At 41.2% G+C, this 22,430-nt stretch overlaps 1 protein-coding gene across 6 annotated transcripts in view; it reads right to left on the reverse strand.

Moving 5' to 3' along the window:
- Positions 1–1,100: 1,100 nt before the first annotated feature.
- The window catches only part of KATNAL1 (katanin catalytic subunit A1 like 1), a 37,974-nt gene continuing 16,644 nt past the window's right edge, over positions 1,101–22,430 (reverse strand). For 4 of the 6 annotated variants that reach the window (XM_037376314.1, XM_037376311.1, XM_037376315.1 and 1 more), the window contains 8 exons: positions 20,646–20,814; positions 13,074–13,198; positions 12,465–12,570; positions 7,559–7,717; positions 6,574–6,700; positions 5,474–5,608; positions 3,038–3,164; positions 1,101–1,494 (listed from right to left, as the gene is read on the reverse strand). In XM_037376314.1, coding sequence (XP_037232211.1) covers positions 1,296–1,494; positions 3,038–3,164; positions 5,474–5,608; positions 6,574–6,700; positions 7,559–7,717; positions 12,465–12,570; positions 13,074–13,198; positions 20,646–20,814 — 1,147 coding nt within the window. In that variant the 3' untranslated portion in view covers positions 1,101–1,295. The remainder of the gene's footprint in view (positions 1,495–3,037; positions 3,165–5,473; positions 5,609–6,573; positions 6,701–7,558; positions 7,718–12,464; positions 12,571–13,073; positions 13,199–20,645; positions 20,815–22,430) is intronic. The other 2 variants (XM_037376312.1, XM_037376313.1) reach the window with 1 other exon arrangement.

Genomic DNA, 22,430 nt, shown 5'->3' on the forward strand with positions numbered 1-22,430 from the left:
CTAAAAATCCTATGTGCTTCAGTAATTAGCCCTGGGGAGAGGGGGAGGTGTGGACCCCGCCCATAGGCTGAGTCTTCGGGGGAGAAAAAAACCCTAAAGGTGCCGTTGTTGGCACTCCCTGCCAGGGACCACGCGGCTCTCAGGGGTGACACCGCCACCACCACATATACAGACCAGATTAGTTTTACGACCAGCAAGCCCATCCTATCACAAACCAGTACCATAGAGTACAATACTATGGTAACTTTAGCCCAGGTCCCAAGGAAAATAAACAGCACAACGGGAAACATACTGCAAGTAAATTAAATAACGCGGTCCTGAGACCATGGGGCAGCAACTTCAAGAGCAGAGAAATCAGCATTGTGGCCAATGATTATTGATCCAATACAATGAATACTGGCAGCAATTTTGTTCTAACCCAGTCTGGTTGGACCTGTTGTTATCTCAACCCTTACTGCCCCGCATCGGGTGTAGAAAAGGGCTGTCATGGTTTAACCCCAGCCACCAATTAAGCGCCATACAGTCACTCGCTTACTCCCTCTTACTCAGAGGGGTCAAGAGGAGAATCAGAAGGGAATATAAAACTCAAGGGTTGAGATAAGAACAGTTTAACAACTGAGATAAAATAAAAACGAAAGAACAATAATAATAATAATAACAGCAACAGTTAAAATGAAAAGGAGGAGGAAGGGGAGAGGAATGAAGTCCACAGTGGTGGAAGAAAAAGAAACTAGTGAAGCACAACACAACTGCTCACCACCTGCTGACTGATGCCCAGCCAGTCCCTGAGCAACAATCCATAACCCTGGTGACCCCCCCCCCCCATTTCTATACTGATCATGAGATCCCATGGTACGGCATACCCTTTTAGCTAGTTCGAGTCAGCTGTCCTGGCTGTATCTCCTCCCAATTTCCCGTGCCCCTCCAGCTCTCCTGCTGGCAAGGCCTGAGAAACCAAAAAGTCCCCAACCACACCACTGTTCCCACACCAATCCAAAACACAACCCTGTGCTAACCACCAAGAAGAAAATTAACTCTATCCCAGCTGAAACCAGGACAGTATCTTTTACAGTATCAAGTAAAGTACTTGATACTGTATCTTTTACAGTATCAGCTTATTATTGTGTTCATTCCCTTTAAAGGCAAATGGAGTTTAAAAGATCTTGTCACCAGAAGAGGATGGGATGGGGGAGAGGCAGACCTTTTATTAAACCTTTAGAAAGATTTCTAACTCATTTTGCAAGTGAAAACAACAGAAGCCGTAAAACTCTTGCAAAGGAGAGCTGTCACTGAGATTAAGCAGATCCAAACTCTGCCATCCACTTTTCATACTTCTCCAGGTCTGCAGCAGAAACAGATTTGGATATTTTCTTCAGGGCCAGCTCGAAGTCCCCCTTGGTAACCGGTAACTGAAGCTCCTCTTTAGAAAGTGCACGAATCTCTTCTGGAGTTAAGCCATTAATACGTCGTCTCATTGCCATTAAAGAGGCATCCCTGGAAACACAGGACAATGTATGGGAGCTAATTGCTAGCAGCATGTGCTGTTAAGCCTATGAATTTTGATTGTATTCTCTTGCTAGAAACCACTGACAGGAACACTTAAGAGAGCATTTATTTACCATAGAAGATGTGGTTCACATCTTTCTCAGCTTCCATGTTCCCAGATCACTACATTAATTCAAAGTAAAAAACACATTGGCATCAAAACCCATTTAAGCATATGGTAAATGTGCACAGATAATTAAAACTATAAAACTGAAAACCTTTTACAATGATTCATAGAGATGAAATTTTACAACTTCAGTGCAGGAAAGGGCAGGATGGGAGAGGAATGGCACTCAAAGACTTTTTTGTTGGTTTTTTTTTTTTTTTTTTTTTTAAGTAGCCTGGATTTTGCACCTCCATCCTCTTAGATTTCAATCTTCCCTCTACCATGTAGCCCAAAAGGACAGTCAGCAAGTGTCTGGAGAGCAGCCCAGCTCTGTTGCCTACTCACACATAGTGCCTGAATCCATAAAGGGCAGAGCAGGAGGCATCAGACAGTAGTGTCACATGGGCCAGCAGGGCTGAGGCCATCGGTGCCTGTGGTTCCTCATGCTCTAGCTGCTCTGTGACTCCTCCCCAGCTTGGATGCTGCCAGCATGGCCCGCTGGCACAGAGAACACTGCTCATTTCTCATACCATGGCCCACATGCAGTTTGAAATTACATTCTCTCTTTCCCCAAGTTTTTCCCAGCAAGGGATAACACAGGCCTCAGGGAGAACAGGTAATTTAACTATTGCACTGCATGACACACCCCAGGTTTTCAAAACCATAGAGTCATTTCACAATTTCAGAAAAGCAGCAGGGGAGGATAAAAAAAAAAAAAATCCCAAGCCATGTTCTTAAAGGATCAATTTCTCTTGGCAGGGATCCTGATGTTATAAGGGGACACAGACTTCCTTCCAATAAGTTTTTTCAAATACTTATCCCTCCACCAGAAAAGACTCATTTGTCAAAAAGTGAAAGAAATCATGGGAACAGAATGGAAATAAATTCAATACTAATGCTATAAACTATCTGTATCACCCTTGCACCTAGAAGATTCATGCAGAAACTAAGACAATGCTGCACTGGGGTTGTCCAAACATAGAGCATATAGATAGATGCTTCACAGAAGTACTCTGTGAAAGGTTCCTTTGCATTACAAAATTCTAACTCTTAAACTAATGGTATTAAAAAAAATTAAAAATCCAAACCTGTTTTGCACTACATTAACAAATGCAGACAAATGCAGTAAATGCAGCCAACATGAGATTTGCTCAGAGATTTTTTCTCTTCAGATTTCAGAAAACGTGACTACATCTTACAGAAAGACTCCATGGTCTTTAGACTGCTCACATGACAGTTGTGCATGGTTCCAGTAAGTAGATTTGGGCCTTCAAACATAGTCAACTGTTAGCATGGCTTCAGCTGTAGTGGGATTGCCTTTTATCACATAATGCAAATGATGACTTTCTATGCAGTTTTCTTTGCAGATTAAGGAGAATGAGATACCTGCAAACATTAGTGATGTCAGCACCAGAATAGCCTTCGGTCTTCTCAGCAATTTCTTCAAGACTGATATCAGGATCCAGTTCTATTTCCCGAAGATTAATCTTAAGTAGCTTTTCTCTGCCTTTTGCTACAACATATAAATACATGTTTGAAGACTTGTGACATTAAAATCAGATATAACACAACTTAGATATTTCAGTGAAAAGTAAAACCAAAAGGGCTTAATATAAGAAAAGGAAAGAGACAGTACAAATCATAGTGAAGTGTGCAATCTAATACAGTAAAGTATATGGCTAAAAGTAGTAAACCGGTATGCTGTAGAGCCATTTTCCAAAGTCATACATCATTAAAAATGTCTGTTATGTCTCAGGTGACAAAGCATTTGGTCACATACTACCCAAGGGCACAAAAGCACAATCCTACAAATGTCTGCTTCTTCTCACATCCCTTTGGATTCACTTGCTGTTCCAAGTGTTTGACTGCATATTATTCAGACAGTTTCATTAGAACCACAATGAGGATTCTATTAACAGAGCTTCAGACAGCGCAAACCCCTTAACAATAGGCTGAACTTTAAGCATATGTTTAAGCACTTTGCTCAGTTGGGACCCAAGAAAGCTGCTGAAGCCTGACAGAAAACAGATACATTAATACAGTAAACATATATTTACAATACAAATGTACTGGTATCACACTTTCAGACCCAGATGCAGTATGCACCCAGTGATAACCAGCTGTGTAAATGAGCATTTATGCAGCCAATTAACCATTTTTCTTGTAGAGGCGATGTGCACACGTGCATTTGGGTACATATGTTAAGCTGCCTAGGCTTCTAAGAGAGAATTCACATTTGACAGCTTTAGGCCTCAGTGTTACTCAGCACAAAGGTGGTAAAGAAGAAGATGCTTTCCTGGCTTTACTGTACAGAAAAATATACCAGCTCAGCATCTTTGTTTCCACAGCGACCAATTTTTATGACCTAGAAAAGAGGACAACCTCAACAGAAGAAGCAGCAGTAGGAAAGGTTAAGAGTCTTCAGGAAATGTCCACGCTTACGTTTTATTTATTGATGTCCCTAAATATTTTTTTTTAAATTTTGGGGAGATGGGAAATATGAAAGAAATTAGAAAGCTTCCCTCAAGCTGATTTTGTGTTCTTTGCAGAACTGTCAAGAACATGAGTTATCAATCACACACAACTGGCACTAGCTATAAAATGGGGATTTATTATTTGCAGAGCACAATGTACATATGGCACACCTGCAGAGAGCATCCTGTATCAGAGAACTCTCTTCTAATCTTTGCTATGGGGCTACAGAAGTCCTTGCAGTATTTTGAAAATGAAACATAGTAGAATACATACTTCCATCAAATTCCACAATATACAGGTGTATACATGACTATAATAACACTTTTTCAATTAAAGTGCCTGAGCACATCAGATCACACAGCACATTTATAAATGCATCATTTAGACTTGCCCAGAACAGCTCAACATTCTTATTTGCAGAATAGATGCAACAGAACATAAGACTGGAAATAAAACTGGAGTACATCTCAAATGTTGTCCAGGGGGCAATACACTGTGTCAAAACCCAGTCTGGTTTAATTAGAAACAAGAGCAAAAGTTGATAGGATTTTAGACTAATTGGTCATAAAGACAGGCATCCTTTTAGGAGCTGTTACCATCTGTAAGCTGCAAAGACAAGCTGTAGAACTATTAAGTGTCCTTATACCTGCTAAACTCAATCACAATTGCTGTCACCATGAACACGCATCTTGTTATCTGGAGTGCTCATGCAGGGAGATGAGGCATCCACTGTACCAAGAAGAAATGAAGCTATGCAAACTTCAAGTGATAGGAATCTCAAAATTAATAGGACAGGTGAATGACAGCTAGGAAAGACAACACAAACTGAGACGTCTTAGGGCAGGAAAGCAATCAGCCTGCTGCATTCTGAGTGGCTCAAAGCACAGTCACAGATGCAAGCAAGCAGTGATTTACAATGAACTAAGCCTGTAAGTGAAAATTCATGGATCCACTTCTTTGCATTTGTCTGCAAGGGCACGGAGTGCATTTGCAATATTTGTGAACATGTCCAAAGGCTGCCTTTGATGATCACTCAAGGACTGACTGTTAAACATTTAAAATAATTCTAGGCTCATTAAAACTAACTCTCTTTCAAAATGTAAGAACTCATCAATGGGCTTGCAATGAAATGCCGCAGCTCTTTGTTTTTAAGCCCCCAAGCAAGTAGTAGTATTTTTTCTTTCTCTCTCTTTAAAAATAAAGCAACCCAGCCAAACAATTAACCCCTGAATTTCACTGCTCATCACAAAAACATCAAGATTCCTCTGAAATCCAACAGTCCTACCAGTAATCCTAAGCTCATCCTGCAAAGGCCATTTTAAAGGAAAATGCTCGTAGCAAATTTACCTGTGGGCAAAGGTATATAAATTCTCTTCTCCAGTCTCCGTCGGAGAGCTTCATCAATATCCCATGGAAAATTTGTAGCAGCTAATACCATAACCATCTTGGAAGGGTCATCATTTTCCAGAGCACCATCTACCCCTGCAAGCACAACAGTTTAGAGCAATTTCACTCCACAGCTCTTATTGATTGAAACGCTTGCTAAGAAACACTGCACGAACAGACGTTGTAAAAGTCTGGACAGAGCTAAGCAACAGCTCTATATAGTCCTAGTGCCTCTCTCCAAAATTCCCATAGCTCAGGTGTGACAAGACCACCATTGTCACAGAGAGGGAGACAGTTCATTCTTTTGCCGAGTCAGGGGAAGGCTTTCTTTGATAGCGCTAATAACACAGTCATATGTGAGGGTAGCCCTACTAGTCCTACCGGAAGTGCTCCGTCTGTCAAATCTGGCCATAGAAGAAATAGGAATCACTCCCTGGCCTCTGAAATGAGGACTGCAAAGCCATTATCATTTTGGGGCAAAAGGCTGCCTACCCTGAGTTTACCACAACGAACCTGCACATTTGAGGACATTATAAATGGTAGCTACACAATAGCTGCAATACAGAGGTAGTTACCAAACCACTATGCCATACAATATTCCTCAGATGGTCATCCTTGTTACGTGCACCTGGACAGAAAAGGTACTAAATCCGACTAACAGGGTAATATTAGCTACCACCACAGAATACAGCAAAATCAGATCTCACAATGGCAGCCTTCAAGCTGGAGACTCCAGCAAAGGGCAGAAATTTGCTTAAATCGCATCAAAATCAAAGATCTCTATTAAACTGCACAAATCTCCATTATCTGCTTCTCCTAGAGTCTGTTGCTTAAATTTGAGTCTTCAATTTACCATCAAAATGTCTGTTTTAGAAAAAACAAAGCAGAACACCGTTTTCAGTTATCTGCCTTCAAACACTCCAAAAATACACTACTCTCAAGTTCTGCCTTATTTTTCCGCTATCCAGAAAGCCAGGTTTTCCAGATTGCTCAAGTTCTTACATTCTCACCTGTAAAGAAACAGCACCCCAGCCCCAAACTCGGATCTAAACACTTGTTACCGTCCATCTGCACAAGCAGCTCTGACTTGACTCGGCGACTCGCCTCGTGTTCATCGAACGTGCCTCTGCGGCTGCAGATGGAATCTATCTCATCAATGAAGACTGTTGTTGGAGCATAAAACCTCGCCTTTATTCAAATGAAAACATCGCTGTTAAGGCTCCAGCAGCAAGCACAGGCCCTCATCAGACCACAACCCAGTCCCACTAGACACACTACGTATCTTCCCTGCCTGTCACAAGAAAATAATTCAAAATCTTGATTTACAAACTATTTGGCGTATGCTGAATTTATACACTTTAAATTGTACTCCTTGAGTCCAGGGGTCTTTCAGTGTTGGCTGGCTTTCCTCAGCAACTGGTCTTGCAGAAGGGAAAAGGAACACAATCGCAATACAGGCACTTTTCATGTCCAGGTTTTTATGCTGGTGAAGGGTAAATATAGGGGCCAGAAGGGAGCTCCCTTCTGGCCCCTATCTTAACAGAGACAGGTTTTAACTGAGAGTATTGTAGAAGTGCAGTGAGGGTCCCAAAGAGGTGAATGACTCTTCAGTATAGGTCCACACGGGCATGTCCTTTACATACCCTGCATGATGGACCACACCCACAACTGCACTGAGAGGCTTGTGTGCATCATTCAGAACAGAGACAGAATTAAAACATGTATTGCTTCCAGAATAACGGTTCCAAATCCCTTCCAGTTTCAAATCTACTTCCTATGGGCTTGTTATAACGAAATAAGAACTGGATTTCTGTCAAGGTCACAACTCTACGTTTAGTCTGGAAAATGCTACCCTGAACATGGGTGATGTCCCATCCTCAACAACAACCCAGAAAAGGATGGAAATACAAAGATGTTTTTCTAACTGGTTGACAGGGTGTCAGTTCAATGAATTCTGTGCTTCCAGCGTGCTACTGGAGGGGCAGGAAACCAAGAGACGTCCTTCCTCACCTTAGTGATCCCCAGACCACATCATCAAGGACGTACCATTTCAAACAAGAGGCGGACCAGCTTCTCAGACTCGCCTCTGTATTTAGATGTCAGGGTAGAGGAAGACACATTGAAGAATGTTGTTCCACATTCTGTAGCAACAGCTTTTGCTAGCATTGTTTTGCCAGTGCCAGGAGGACCAACCATCAGTACACCCTGAAAGGTAAAAACAAAAGTAATGATCAACAAATAAAGAAACTGCAACTGGGACTCTACACTACATCTCAATATGATCTAAGATCTGTGTTTAAATTGTTTAATAACATAATCGTCATCAGTGGAAAACAAAAGACAAAAATCCTGCTTTTGAGAACAGCATGGAAGTGTTCTGCAATTTCTTCTTATCACTCCACTGGAGTCCAAATCACAAAAGCCAGTAACTGCTGCTGCACCTATCACCTGGTAGCAGATAACAGATTTACAGCCTTGCTCTGAATCAGAGCCTGGACTTGAATTTAGGCCTTTCCCAACTCACAAGGGGCTGCACACGCAGATGAAGTCAGTGAATTCTTTTTGTAACAAAGGCTCCTTCATGAAGGAAGCTTCACAGAAACCAAAACACTTTTGCAGAAAGTTGTGTTCCCTCAGTAGAGCATTTTTCTGTAGCAAAAGATTTTGCCAAAAAATGTTTTTGAAGTGTATGTATGGATCTGGTTGATTTTTACATTTAAGTATGTATGAGAGCATTCACTGGATAGAATGGTTTGTGACACTGTTTAGTCCCTCCATCTCAGTACTTCTATGGCCATACTACTGCATCTTAGCAATTTCTGAATGAAACACATCCTCACCATGCTGTTGGATGGCAGAAGAGCACTGCTATCTCTATTTCACAGATAAGCAACCGTATATCATGTGGACTATCACTCAGTCCCACAAAAGCCTAATATGAACCTCAGTGATTATTCAGAAAGCTTTAAACTAGAAAACTGAACTACAATTGTTAAGTCCCAGGTTGGCATCCACATTATCAGACCGTCTTTCCATCTATGGTCTGTCTGAAAGCGAGAGTAAGGAGCACACATCTCTGCAGCTCAGCACATTTACCCGTCATTATGGAAGCAGGTTTTTAGCTAGACACAGTGCTCTCAGGACCCATGTTAAGACTGTAGCACTGAGAGTCATTTATCACTCTTGATAGAATTTCTAAATACAGTTATCCTTATGGATAGTCTTTCCAACACTTTCAGCAGCAGTGCTGGAGAGGGACAACATGCTGTTCCATGCCTGCGTAGCACTAGAATAGGGCACTGTGATTTTAAGCATGGCACTATGAAAATGTAGTGCTCAAGCAGCTTGGGGTTTTTTTCCCTCCCAACTACAAGATCTTATTACAGGCTAACAAGTGCTTCCTAAAGTAAAGTTGTACTGTGTTGCAAGGGTAATCAAATTAACTATAATTAGAATTGCATATCATAATGTGCTTTGCAATTAATAACTTACATAAAATGCCACAGCAATAAAATATCTGTTAAATGCAAGCCACATAGCAAATTAGATTTCATCTGTTCCTCACTAAAATCTACTTCAAAAAAGCACAAAGAATGACATGGAAGAGATCTATAAAAACAAATCAACCGGGAACGCAATTATTCAAAAATGTACTATTCAAAAGCAATAGCCTCTCTGTACTCCATTTTCCATTAATTCTTAATACCTTCATTGTCATTTAACACTTAGCTAATGCAAGCTGAACATAACATCCATCGGTAAATTAAATTAGAAACATTCACACACCATCCATACAGCTAACAGTCCAACGTCACTCCTCCTCAGACTGCCCAAGGTTTCCTAAGCTCCAGAGCAAGCACGCAGAAAAAGTAAATGGACTCTTTTTCTCTCCATGAACATCCAGATATATACCATGATTTGAGTTCCTGCATAGTCATAATTGCAACTACAGCCCTGAGTGACTGGGTGAAAATTACTCAGCCTGTGATGTGCAGGTCAGAGACGACTTACTGTTCTCTCCAAGTTTCAAATGTGTTTATTTAATATTTTAAAACAAGCTGCACCTCAGTTCAAATCACACTTGACCTCTGTGTTTGACAAACTGCATTACTGCAGTACCTGGTCATACAAGGGACTAATGTCATTTTTTGGATATTTGTTTGGTCCTCCATTATTATTATGGAAGGTCAAATTCTGGTTTCAGTTACATGTACCACTCACCACCGAAACCAAAGCCCATCGCTTTACATCTCCTGTATAACTATTACAGTAAGCATTACCTTGTATGTGATACTGGTGGCATTATACATGTGCATAACACAGGTGCAAAGCAGCCACACCAGGTATAAAGCTTAGAGAAAACCAAGCTCTCTGGGGATAATGACGATAGAAATGTCAGTTAAAAAAAAAGAAAAAGAAGAAAAAAATAACTTGGGTTCTCAGCAAAACAAAATATACATGGTTGCAAACAGAAACACACAGGATCAAGTTGCTCTTTCTCTCTGCAAACTCAGAGGCTGCCACTTACTCACCAGTTAAAATCCTTGACAAACACAAAGACTTCTTTATTCTTCCTCTAAGGCTCTGTTAATCCAAACTATTCCAATAAGAAGCTGAAATGCACCACAGGGAGTAAGTGTTTTGATGAAATCACTGCAGGGTTACTTCTTGTTGTTGTAACAATCACTAGCAGAGCAGTGGGAAGCACAGCAAGCAACCAGGCCTTCTTTGCACAAAACAGTTCAGAGAAAAAGAGTGAGCAAGCCCATGGACACTCAGAAACCCATGGCTGCAACTACACAGCACCTGTGTTGTATCAGGGAAGACAGCTGGCTCCTGCATACAAGGCACTGTCCTCTGAATGGAGGCACAAACTGTGAGGGCTGTCTTGGGAATTATTCTCAGGAGAGTCTGAACATCCAAAAACAGATTTGGCTGCCTTTTTCCTGAATTATTGTCCTGAATGCCTAGGCTCAACAAATGCCTGCTGCCACACTGATTACTGCAAGAAACAGTCTTCCCTTCAAAACTTCTCATCCTTGTAGCACAGTCAGAGGTCAACAGTGGGAAAAGATACATGCTGTTCTGTGTGAAAAATAAATTCAGGAGAGCTAGAGCTTCACAAGTCACCAGGGAAAAGGCTAACAATGAAGACTCTTCATGGACTTGTCAGAAATCGATTTGCATTTCAGACTGAAGAGAGGAAATAATCTCAGAATTTTTTCCATGTCTACAACCACCTAGTTTTCAGAGGCAACACTGCTCAGTAGGAAAAGATAATCTCATGCGAAGAGATGGAGACTGTAACTCTTTAAAAGACCAGGTGGTTGTTTCTTTAGTCACTGCCACAATACTGGGAGACAAGGCCAGTGGTACTGTTCACATTCCCTGCAGTCTGCTGAGATACCTGCCTTAAAGACCACTATGGCGACTACATCCTCTAGGCATATTAACAGGTGAAAAAAAGCAGAGCAGCTCTTCAGTTCCTTAAAAGTTTTGGAAGACTGGACAGACAGGGCTGTCATAGTCGATAATAAGGGTATGGATCAACTTTCTCTATGCCAAGAGGAAAAGAGAGTCAGCTGTTCAAAAGACACTAAAATCTCACCCATACATTTGTAACCCACGATATCCAGGCTCTGTCCAAGCTGATAGCTCAGTTAACCTTAACTGGTAGTGACCACAAGCACTCTAAACCCCAAAGGCCATATACAGTCTGGGGCTAGGTTTGGACTGCGCCCCTGCAGCTCAGTAAAACCTCTGTGAACAGCCCTCAGGTAGCCAGCTCCCAGCTCCTGCTGTCAGCTCCCTCTTTTTCTGACTTCCCCTCTTTAATGTTTGTAGACAGAAGCCCCAAGAATGACAAGCCTTCCACTCATCAGTTCCGGCAGGGCTTTGTTCTGTAAATAAGCAGAATAATGGGGATCTAGGACTGGCTCAGGCTGGAGGAGGACAGCTTTGAGTGTCAGAGCTAAGTATAAGCCAGGGAAGTACAAGGACCAAGCAGGAAAAGACAGGGCAAGCATTAGTAACGTAAGATCCGATACATGCTGCTAAACCAGCATACTAAACACAGAAACTACTCACATCCACAGCATTCTTTACACATGCCATTGCCTTGCAGACTCAGAATAACAATTTGCAACAGTCTCTTTTCCCCAGTAATCCCTCTCAGCAACCAGAAAGACCTTTTGTGTTGTGACTAGTTATTCCCAAAACAAGTGCAAATCCATCCCACAACAAAAGCATGATACACAGAAATACTCAGCAATCTCCTCCCTCTTCCGCCTTTTCAGCTCTAAGCAAGGTCCAGATTGAGCTCACCTCTGACCCATCAGCCAGGCCAGCTCAGTCCTATATCCTTCCCGTCACCCCACTTGCAGATCATTCTCCCACTTCAAATTTCTCCCACTCCAGCAGTAACTATGCCCAGCTGCAAGCATAACTGCAAAGCTAAATCATCACTCCGACTAGCCCCCTCTCTCCTTGCTTCCTTGCACCATCCAGCCTGCACTTTGCAGTTTGAGTGAGAGACAGCTGGCACATGCAGAATAAAACACTGCCTTCCCCCGTGAAGTGTTGAGGAGTGACCACCATGATCACTCATATGTCTCATATCAATATAAGCTGTCTATTGAGCATTTCTGCTTCTGTCAATATACCCTATATGCTTGCTTACATGTACAGGCTGACATATAAAAAGTATTATAATGTCAACAAGCTATGACTAAGTAAATACAAAAGAATTATTATTTACTGTAAAGCCCACACACACTTCCAGCTGTTTCTTTCAGTGCATTTTACATGAATCATTTTGAGAGGATTTCATCAACAAATTCCTGATTTTTCCCATTTGCCTTTTTGGCCTCCTGCAACAGGCATCCACACACACTGCAGCAGCATACATACATAACTACAACTTGCCATTTACTAACACCAAATAAATTCTCACCTTCCAAGGTCTTCTGATCCCTTTGAAAAAATCAGGCATCCACATTGGAAGAACGACAGCTTCTCTTAATAATTTCTTGGCTTCTTCCAAATCTGCTATGTCATCCCTGTGCAAGATGAAGAAACTTGTATAAGATTGCTGTACAAAAATATTTCTTCTGTTTTTATACAAGAAAAACAGAAAAGCTTTTCACTTAGTACCATCTCTTTTAGCATGTCAGTATATGCCTCATGAAAGCACCCTTATAATCCTGTGACCTAAAATTGAATCCACTTTTGGAACATAGGGAAAAAAAGATTTTCAACTCAAGTTACCCAGAGCTGCTTAATTAAGAATTGTTTTGTACATGTGAACACCAAAGCAGTATCTTTAAAGCTCTCTGGTGTGTACTTTCATTTCAGCAGTACCTGTAAAGGATGTACTGCGCATAATATCAGTTAGCAACAAAAGCTTAACTGTAACCAAATTAATAAACAGTTTAAACAAAAAGACCTTGTTTTGCCTATCTGTAGAAGATTATGATGACTCTCATTTTAAGAGTTAGAAGATGGATAATTTCTCTTCTTCTCCACACTAGCAAAAACATTTCAGTTGAGAAAATCCTCATACCAATGTATGCTTGGATTCCTTGATACAATGTCCCTTTCAAGAGTTTCAACCATGTCTTTGTTGTAACCAGCTCCATCAAATTTTGGAATTTCCCCATCACTGACTTCCTGGGGTATTTTCTTTCCCTAGAAGTAAAAGTCATACAGTCTCATAAGGACATTATTCTATCAACATATCCTTTACTAGCAATACATAGCAAAATTGTCTAGTTCAGCTCTGTAGAAGCCACCCAAAGGTATCAAGCTTTAACACAGCTATCTCAGCACCATGATGGCCAGCAAAACCAACATGCCCACACTCTACATGCCACAAAGAGGCCACAAAGAGGCCCCAAACACTTGTGGTTGCTTCTACCTCAACAGCACCATGCTTCCTTCATAGATGCAGCTCAGAGTGATAAACCCCCATCCAAGTTCCTTATGTATCACCGTGGGTGGGTGGGTGGCTGGCTGGCTGGCTGGCTGGTTTTAAAGCAGCAAACCAGGCTCTCTTAGTAGTGCTAAACCACTCTTTAGAAACTGACACACTTCCCGGTCAGCTGAAGGCATGAATGCAGGAACAACCTCACAAAGCAGGCTGCTGGTCACAACTTAATTGTACATTAACTCCTAGCTGAAGACCAGAGCATCCAAAGCATATTTTGAAGATGCTATACCTGCCACACTACCTGCCAGAGCTAAACAACTGGCACCCCATCATCACGGAAAAGGAACACAAAACATTGCCTTTGATGGGGGAAAACCAAGGTTCTCTCTTCTTGTTTAATTAAAGGTTTCCTGCCCAGCAATTTCTCCTTGCTTCAGCTGCACACTGTTTCCCTCCTCTCATTCACAGGCCAGCTCCATAAACAGTTAACATGCTTTTAAAAGGTCATATTTATTTAAAGGCTGCACCAAAAGTCCTAAAGAAGCTCCCAAGTCAATCAGGCTTCTTTGATCTTCAGTAATTTCTGCAGCATGCCAATGCTTGTTCAGCAACCAAGCCACAGGCTGCCTCTGCCCCAGATGGCCCAGACTTTCTGGTTAATACTTCTACAGTGCCGTTAAGCTTATGGGGGTGAAGTAATATTTTCCCTTCGAAGCATCAGGGCTCATGCTCCTCCTCTCCCACTTCAGAAGGAAACCGCTTCCCCTCCCAGCTCAACGACAGTCTTCAGCAGTGCCTGAAAAGCAGCTGCGCTGTTTTAAAGGAGGAGGGTGTGTGCGGAGCTACTTTAGGACTCTTAACTCAGCTTCTAAACACTATCAGCAGCAGTTAAAGAATCCCAGCTGGCTGGACAAAAGCAGCCTAGGCAAAGGCAGGCTGAGAGGCAGCTGGAGACACACAAATAACCTTGCAGTAGAAAAAGAAAAAGGTAGCAATTACACCCCTCCCAGTTGCTGTTTGCCAACAAGGGAGCACAGTTTATCTTCCCACTATTTTTATTTCTTGCTTCCAACCTCTGTGTTGTGTAGTACTCGCCAATCAGTTTTTCGCAATGGAAATGAAGCTGCAAGTTGTGTTTAGACAAAAAGCTGGTGTCAAAAATGTAACAGTCTGGCATAAAAAGGAAACAGAAAAAAAAGCCCTGTAGAGTTTGGAGGATTTCAGGAGCGAGAAAATGGAATCCAAATGTAACCAGAAAAAAAGAAGGAGGGAAGGGAAAAAAAAAAAAAAAGAGACAATTAAACGAAAGGTATTCGCTTTCTGTCTTTGTTACACACTTCTCTCCTATCTCTCTGCAATGGACCAGTTTTCTTAGTGCCAGAATTTCTCCACACATCTCAAAACAAATCGGAGGGTTTCTATTTTCTGGGTGAAACAGAGCTAAGGCAGGCTTTAAAAAGCAGAAGGCAGAGCAGATCGCTGCAGCACACTGTGGAGGAGGCTGAGGCAGCAGCTCCGGCCCCGGCTCCCGAGCCCGGCCGGCAGATCCGCGCCCAGCGCGTTTGCTGTGCCTCATACGGGCGGTGAACACAACAATCTGGCAATGCGGGCGACACGGGGCCCGGCTGTGACGCTGCTCAGAGAAGCGTAAAAAAGCAGAACTAAAAGGGGAGAGAAAGGCCCGGCGGCAAGGAGGGGGCCGGCAGCACGGCGGGGCGGCCCCACCGGCAGCGGCGCCTCAGCCGCGGGGTGGCCCCGGCCCCGGTCCCGTTCCCGGCCGGCTCCTCGCCGGCTGCCTGCGGGGCCGAGCCCAGACCCGGCTGCCTGCCCCTGGGATACTGCTTTTCCTGGGACGTTTTTCCTGGGAAAGGTATTTTTCCTGCCCTGCGGCACGGCTTGCCAACAAAGAGAAGGAGAAGGGCGGCCAACTGGGAGATGTGCTTTCAGCATCACCAGGGCTAGCATTTTAGTGACACTGAATGTTTCGATTTTTTTTCCCGATTGCAGAATTAAAGCCAGATTTAAAGTATTTGCAGTTTTCACATGTAATAAGATTATTAACGGTGGTCCAACATGCAATCCTCAGTCAGCAGGTAAGTGAGTAGAAACTTGAAAAAATAATTTAAAAAAATGCCACCTGAGTCCAGGCAGCAGGACTAAGCATAATTTTTCAGTCATACCCTCATGTCTTCTTGTGGTACTACTTTCCCAAAACAGCTTTAAATAAAGCTGCTGTGATGGTTTCTCTCTAAGAAGGTATGCCAACAGAGAGAGGTATACAGGACTGCAAAAGGCTGCTTCTATTCAGTGCCCTGGGCAATCCCATCATGTAAACCTTCTCCTCAGCCAAGTTCTGACTTCGACATATTTAGAAATCTGCAGGGCTTTCCACCAGGAAGAGCTGCCAGACCTGCACTAACCCACTGGAACAAAAACCTTATTTCCAAAATGAATGTACTTCTACTCTTGTACTAAGTTCATGCATTTAGTTTCAGCAGTTGTTTCATTGATGCATCCACCACCCTGATGTACTCACAGCGTGCATGTACTCTGCCTTCGTTTCCCAAACCAAGTTACTCTCTTGGAACACAAGCTGAACACAGTTACCCGTTCACTCTAGCAACCCATTTTTTTCTCCCTTCTAAATATTAACACATCTCTCTTGAGCATGGTTGTAGAAACGCATGCAAAATACTCCAGCTGCTGTTTCACCAGGGCCTCCTATAAAGGCATGGGTATCTCTTCTCTCTGTTGGTAGCACCTCAATAAACTGGGCCTGGGGTTTCATTTACACTCATTTCCATGGCTATATCATACTGCCACCTCACACTCAACCTCAGACAGATCAATCACACAGGATAACTCTGGTGGCTGCAATGACCAGAACTGGGTCCTGAAGACATCTTGCTTTCCTGCAGGCTCTTCTCACTACACACAGACACCAAAAACTGCCAGATGCACTCTCTGCCCCTTGCTGCCAGAGCCCCTGGCTGTGCCTTGCTCCAGCAGCCAGCCCTTCCCATCACTTCCAGGAAAAGGTGCTGTGCCCAATGAAAGTTCAGCCTGATCCGATTTCTGCTGGTCTGTCCAAATCTTTCTTCTCCTCCACTGCTGAGCTCCCAGCTTCTAGCAGAAATTCTTGTACCATCCAAGTATGCACAGCCTACAGCTCTGCACTGCTGAACATTATTCCATTTCCATGATTTCAGCACAGAGTCATTCAATTCTTCCTTTACAACAGCGTCATTCGCCTCTTCTGGTGATGGCGCTCCCCAATTTGGTGTCATCAGCAAATTTAATTAGCACATGCCTCTTTTTTTGTGCCAGGGTCATTAATTTAAATGTAAAACTAGAGTCAATCTCTAGTCTGGAGGAAATCCATAAATGATTTGCCAGTTGACTGATACTTTTTCTTTCAGCACCACTTGTTTACATTCCCCTTATTGCCTAATTCCCCCCCACTCTACAATTCTTCTACACCACACAATCACTAGATTAAGTAATTCCTTCCCATGTGGCATCCAGGTAGATTAATTTCTTTCTCTAAGACATTAACTATGACACTAAAGAAAGTGCTGGCAAAGGCAACATCTTTGCTTAAGAAAAACTATTTCACTTTATTCCGCCTTCCATCCTAAGTCTTTAACTTTTCATTTAACTTTAAATTTAACTTACAGCCTCAAGCTTCACCAGGGGAGGTTTAGATTGGATATTGGGAAAAATTTCTTCACCGAAAGGGTTGTCAAGCATTAGAACAGGCTGCCCAGGGAGGTGGTGGAATCACCATCCCTGAAGGCATTTAAAAAACGCGTAGATGTCATGCTTAGGGACATGGTTTAGTGGTGGACTTGCCAGTTCTAGGTTAATGGTTGGACTTGATGATCTTAACAGTCTTTTCCAATCTAAATGATTGCATGATTCTATGATTCTATCCATTCTAAATTTGTTGTAAAACCCTGCACACTGTTTAGATAAAATTAACATCTCGTTGCCTGGATCTCTTTTCCTTTCCCCTTCTAAATAGAGGCGTGGTCAACCCAACTTACCATTCACATGAGACAACAGCAGACTGACCCAATAAATTTTACTGGAAATCTCTGCTCCCAACCCTGCAATTTCACCTACCCGTTCTTTCAGCATTCTCAGATGGAGATTATGCAGCCTTCTGGACCCAGTGCATGGAGGTCTGTGCTTCCACCTAATGCATCTACCTCATCTCACATCTGATGATGCACATTGGAATAATCAAGCAAATTTTTTTTTTTTTAAGTCATATCTTCATTAATTTTAATATGCAATTCACAGATATGGCAGCAAAGCCCTTGGCTATTTCATATCCTTCACAGTATTTACTGTCCTCATCCACTGACAATCTAAAATAATCTAAAGAATACTCCTAAAAATCTAGTGCTTAGATATGGTATTATGCAATTTCTAAAAGACATACAGGTAGCATGCATGCTGCCTCTTTAAGCTGAACTATTGAACAGAAGCTAGAATTCTTGGCAATAATCCAGCAGAAGATAGCCTGAGAACAACACTAATAATTTCCAGTGGAACTAAGAAGGAAGAAACACTTGAAAGCACTATTTTTAAAAAAGAAACACATAAATACAAGGGTTTAGTGGATAAACACTATCCAGTGGGCTGCAGTTCAAAATTATTTTATATAGCACTACAAAAGGTCATTTTACAGGCATAGTCACGTTAAAACACCTTGTCCCAAGATGGTTACTGTCTGTGATTCTATGATATGTTCTGGGGAGAAGAAACAGTGAAAGAAGGCATTTGCCTCAAGTGAGGCAAAACACTTCTAAAACATACATACTATATTTGTATTTATCTTGAAAAAATATCACACAAAAATATGCATTGTGATATTATAGCCAGGACAGCATACAACCTATTACACTGCAATCAACATCTTAAGAAATAGGTAAGTCATCCAAGTTCATTACATGTTCTAAGCAATCTTAGCCAAGTACCCAAACCCAAGAACTACAGAGCTGAAACATTTACTACAAGGAAAGTGGTTCTTAGCGTGAAGCTTCAGGTTTGCCCTATTGTTTTTAATAGAACATGAGGAGTTACCGAACCTCTTTGGTTCAACATGGTAGGCTACAGATGTAAGCTTCTTGCAGCTTTAAATTCAGAAATTGAAGAACATAAGCACTTGCAATCTAAGAAAGGATAAAACTGAAAGGGAAGTTAAACCCACTTTCATGCCTGTGTGTAAAATACAGAAAGTTGCATTAACTTCTTTCACTTCCCACGCCTGGCTGCTTCCTCTTTCATTCAAAATTTTCTTCAAAGGAAAATCATGGATCCCTTACAAGAATCCTCATATAACACATGAGAATTTGTGACCTGGGTTGATTTTTGCATACATACCCCAGACAAAGAAAATAAAATAACGACCAAGTAGCTAGACAAAGGGGAAGATAAGAGCACGCGTATTGGTATCTTTTTGAAGAGTAGACATATTTTCCTCCTGCCACCTAGTGACCAATTTATTCAGATCAGAGTAGTGTTTAAAATGTACCATATTAAATAGAACACCTTCATGACACTTCCTCCATCTCACAGCAATAGTGCTGCTAATCACATTATTCCCAGAGACAAGTATTGTACAAGTCATGTTGTTGTGGGCTCCCTATAGTAAAGCTCTATAATGCTCGTCAGCAGAAAGCTTCAAGAGCCGAGTTCGCCCTCATTAGAGCTAAGACTTTAAACGGTGCCTTACACAAGCACATCTGGTGAACCTGTCACACACCACAACTCCAATTCCCCATGTAGCTGGCAGAACTGTAAATAATTTCACAAATCTTCACAAGCTTTTTATCACTTGCAGGATGCACACTTGTTATTTTAAATCTTATTGATCCCGGGTAGAGAGATTTCTACAATGCTTGATCTGTGCTGTCACTCAGTAGCACTGCTGAAAATGTGCCTGGTCCTAACTACTGATAGTAATAAGGTTTGAAATTACTTAATACTTTTCCTGTGTATCAGAAAAGCAATTCATGATAGAAAAAGCGTATCTTTGAGCTCTTTCTGTGCTGTGAAGAAGTAACCTGTAATAGAAAGGCCATGAAGGGACTAACCAAATTAATTTGGAAAAAAACTGGCCTAAATATTTTCTTATTCATCTATCCAGATCTGTATAATACTGTGTGCCCCATAGGAAGGGGTTTCTCCTATCTGTCTCTTGAGAAAGTAAAGCTGCTTCAGTACAATCTTGACTTGTATCATTTATACTACAGATTCCTTGGGTTCCTCTCACTGACTCCACAGTTACATTTAAAACTGCAAGTGTCTCAGAAACAACAATTTGCATGCAGGTAATTTTTCAGCCACAAAACAGTCCTGCCTTTAACAACACTACTTGATACTGATTTACTGTTTCTCCTTTTCCTTCACTTCAGCACTGCTTCTTTTTCATGGGTCTTCACAGGAAAGAATCCCCAATTTATTCTGATTTATGTCATTCTTTTTATTTCAAAACAAAGCCTTTCCAAGAAGTATCTTCCTAAACATTATAATAAAACTGAAGAAAAGGAAAGCTGCTACAAGTTTGCTTTTACTACGTTTCTCTCATGTAGTTTTTAAATATCTAACTTCAGATAATCTGGCACAGACTTATCTAGCATCAATGCATTTACAGAACTGTCCTAGACTTCTAGGCACACCCAAATTTTACTATTGCATGGCAGAGGCAATGGTACTGTGGAACTCCATAATGCTTAAAGTGTAGAGAAGGGCACTGGTCTCACTTTGCAATTTTTACATGGAAATCTTTACAAAAAACTTGGATTCCTTTTTTTCTTTTTCTTTTAAAAAAAAGAGGTGAGGAAGAAGGAGGTGAGCCTGACTAACACTGACAGATCACAGTCAAGTCCATGGTCTAACTGAGATAGTAACACCCATCCCCCCCAGCAACAGGCTACCATGCTTCCTCCCCATCCAAAAATATCAAATCAAGACAGCAAAAATACAGAACTTTCCATAATTTGGTGTCCTTATTACTAAATATCCCCATGATACATGCTTTGTCCATGAGGCAAGAGGAAAGCACGAAGTTTTCTTGCACAGGATTATTGTGGCTTTTTATTATTACCTGGATTAAATAACTAAAACTAAGAATGCTTCCCTTTGCCACTGACTGCACCATAACTCCTCCCCACCACATTCTTTCCCACTTCTTACCTTGTCATCTCTTCCTCTAGCTCTAGATTCCCTTTCGCGGCTGCCTGCAGCCTTTTCACCCTTGGATACTGCGTGTGCTCTTCCCACAGGCCCACGGGGCTGCAGTCCTGGTGATTCTTTCCTCAAAGGTTTTACATCTCGGTTGGAACGTTTTATCTGAGGTGGAGCCCTAACAACAAGCAAACACAACAAAAATATGCTAAAAACAGTAAAAAAAGAGCAACATTAAGAAGGAAGGATTCTACAATTTCATTAATTTCCTTAGTGCATTATTAAAAAAATTATTAAAAAAAGCTGAGAAGCCCCTAATTCTTGTCTCTCTGTATCTGCAAACCCAACAACATATTTCTGGTTCTGTCTGACACTCAAAAAGAAAAAAATACAAATGGGAAAAAAACATTTCAACAGTGGAAAAAGAGAAAATTAACAATACTATTAAATCAGTACTCCTAACCAATCTTACAACAAACCAATACACACGTAATGGAAGAGGAAATAATTTAGTAAAAGTCTTCAAATTCCTTCTGACTCAAAACCAGGAGACTGTATTAGGCTGCATTCATATACACAGGTACTACATACACAACTAGATGACATCCCTGGTTAAAAACAAACAAAAAAACCCTAACCAACAACAACAACAAGAAAAAAGCTGGCTAATAGCTTTGCTAGGTCCCAAAACAGAGGAGGGAGAATTTTAACACAATCCTCCTTCCTCTGACTTCATTCCCCTGTGTTAAAATGTCAAAACATTAAAACTGTATAGAAAGCAAAAGCAAACAGAGCCGAACTGCAACCACCTATACTTGTGTGCATCATCCCACAATGTCTGAGAACTCAGCAGTGGCACAAGGAGAAAGAATGTGGTTTTACAATGAGATGTCATAGTCATTTTGCTCTAGGGGTTGGAGTTGTAATATAGAACTATAAATGGCCAAGAATGTCACCTAGCTTTAATTAGTGTCCCCTATTAATTCTCCTACTGATTCTTGCTTTGAGTAATTCAAACTTTGCTAACTCCAAAAACAGTTTCCAGGAATACGGCTTAAAAAAGAGTACATACTTAAACACACTGCTGGATAAAACTGCTACACTTTGCCTTGTATACTTTTTCATCAAACTTAACAGCATAGAATAGCAGCTAATTTTCCTTACTTATTTGCACAAAATTTAAATTTCAGCTTAAAAGAGGGAATAAACTATTGGGGCTTTACCTCTATGAAAGATACAAGAATAAATAAGTCTTGCACTTCACATAATATTAACAGAAAAATTCTGATAATAATTTCTACCATTCAAAAAAGTAATCAGTGTTAATGTTATTTTACACTTACATTCTTACAGTTTTTTGAAAAGTGAAGATCCATTTGTTTGATAATCATAAAGCACATAAATTTACAAATAAACTCAGCATTTCTTTCTGTTAACCAAGATCTCTCATTTTACTTTATTCCTTTGCTTATGTGAGTACAAACACTAAAATTCTTTGGTATTATAATATTAGAAAAATGTTGGTGTGATAAAGGTTGCAATTGTTTTTAAATCAGATTTGTTGTTTTCAGCAACCTGTGTCAGGCTCTGTTGGGGTGAAAATAGGGATTTCAGAAAATGCAGAAGCATCTATTTTGAGGAAACTATTAGCTAACTAAGATTACCTTAAAGATGGTTATAGAAGAGAAACACCATGTGTAACAGAACGTGTTCAGCAATAAACCTAAGCAATGGATTAAACACAGGTCATGTTATCTGTAGCTAGGGAGTGATTTCTAACCACCATGTCCTTTC

This window comes from Falco rusticolus, chromosome 2 (assembly GCF_015220075.1).
Source record: "Falco rusticolus isolate bFalRus1 chromosome 2, bFalRus1.pri, whole genome shotgun sequence".
Taxonomy (NCBI): domain Eukaryota; kingdom Metazoa; phylum Chordata; class Aves; order Falconiformes; family Falconidae; genus Falco; species Falco rusticolus.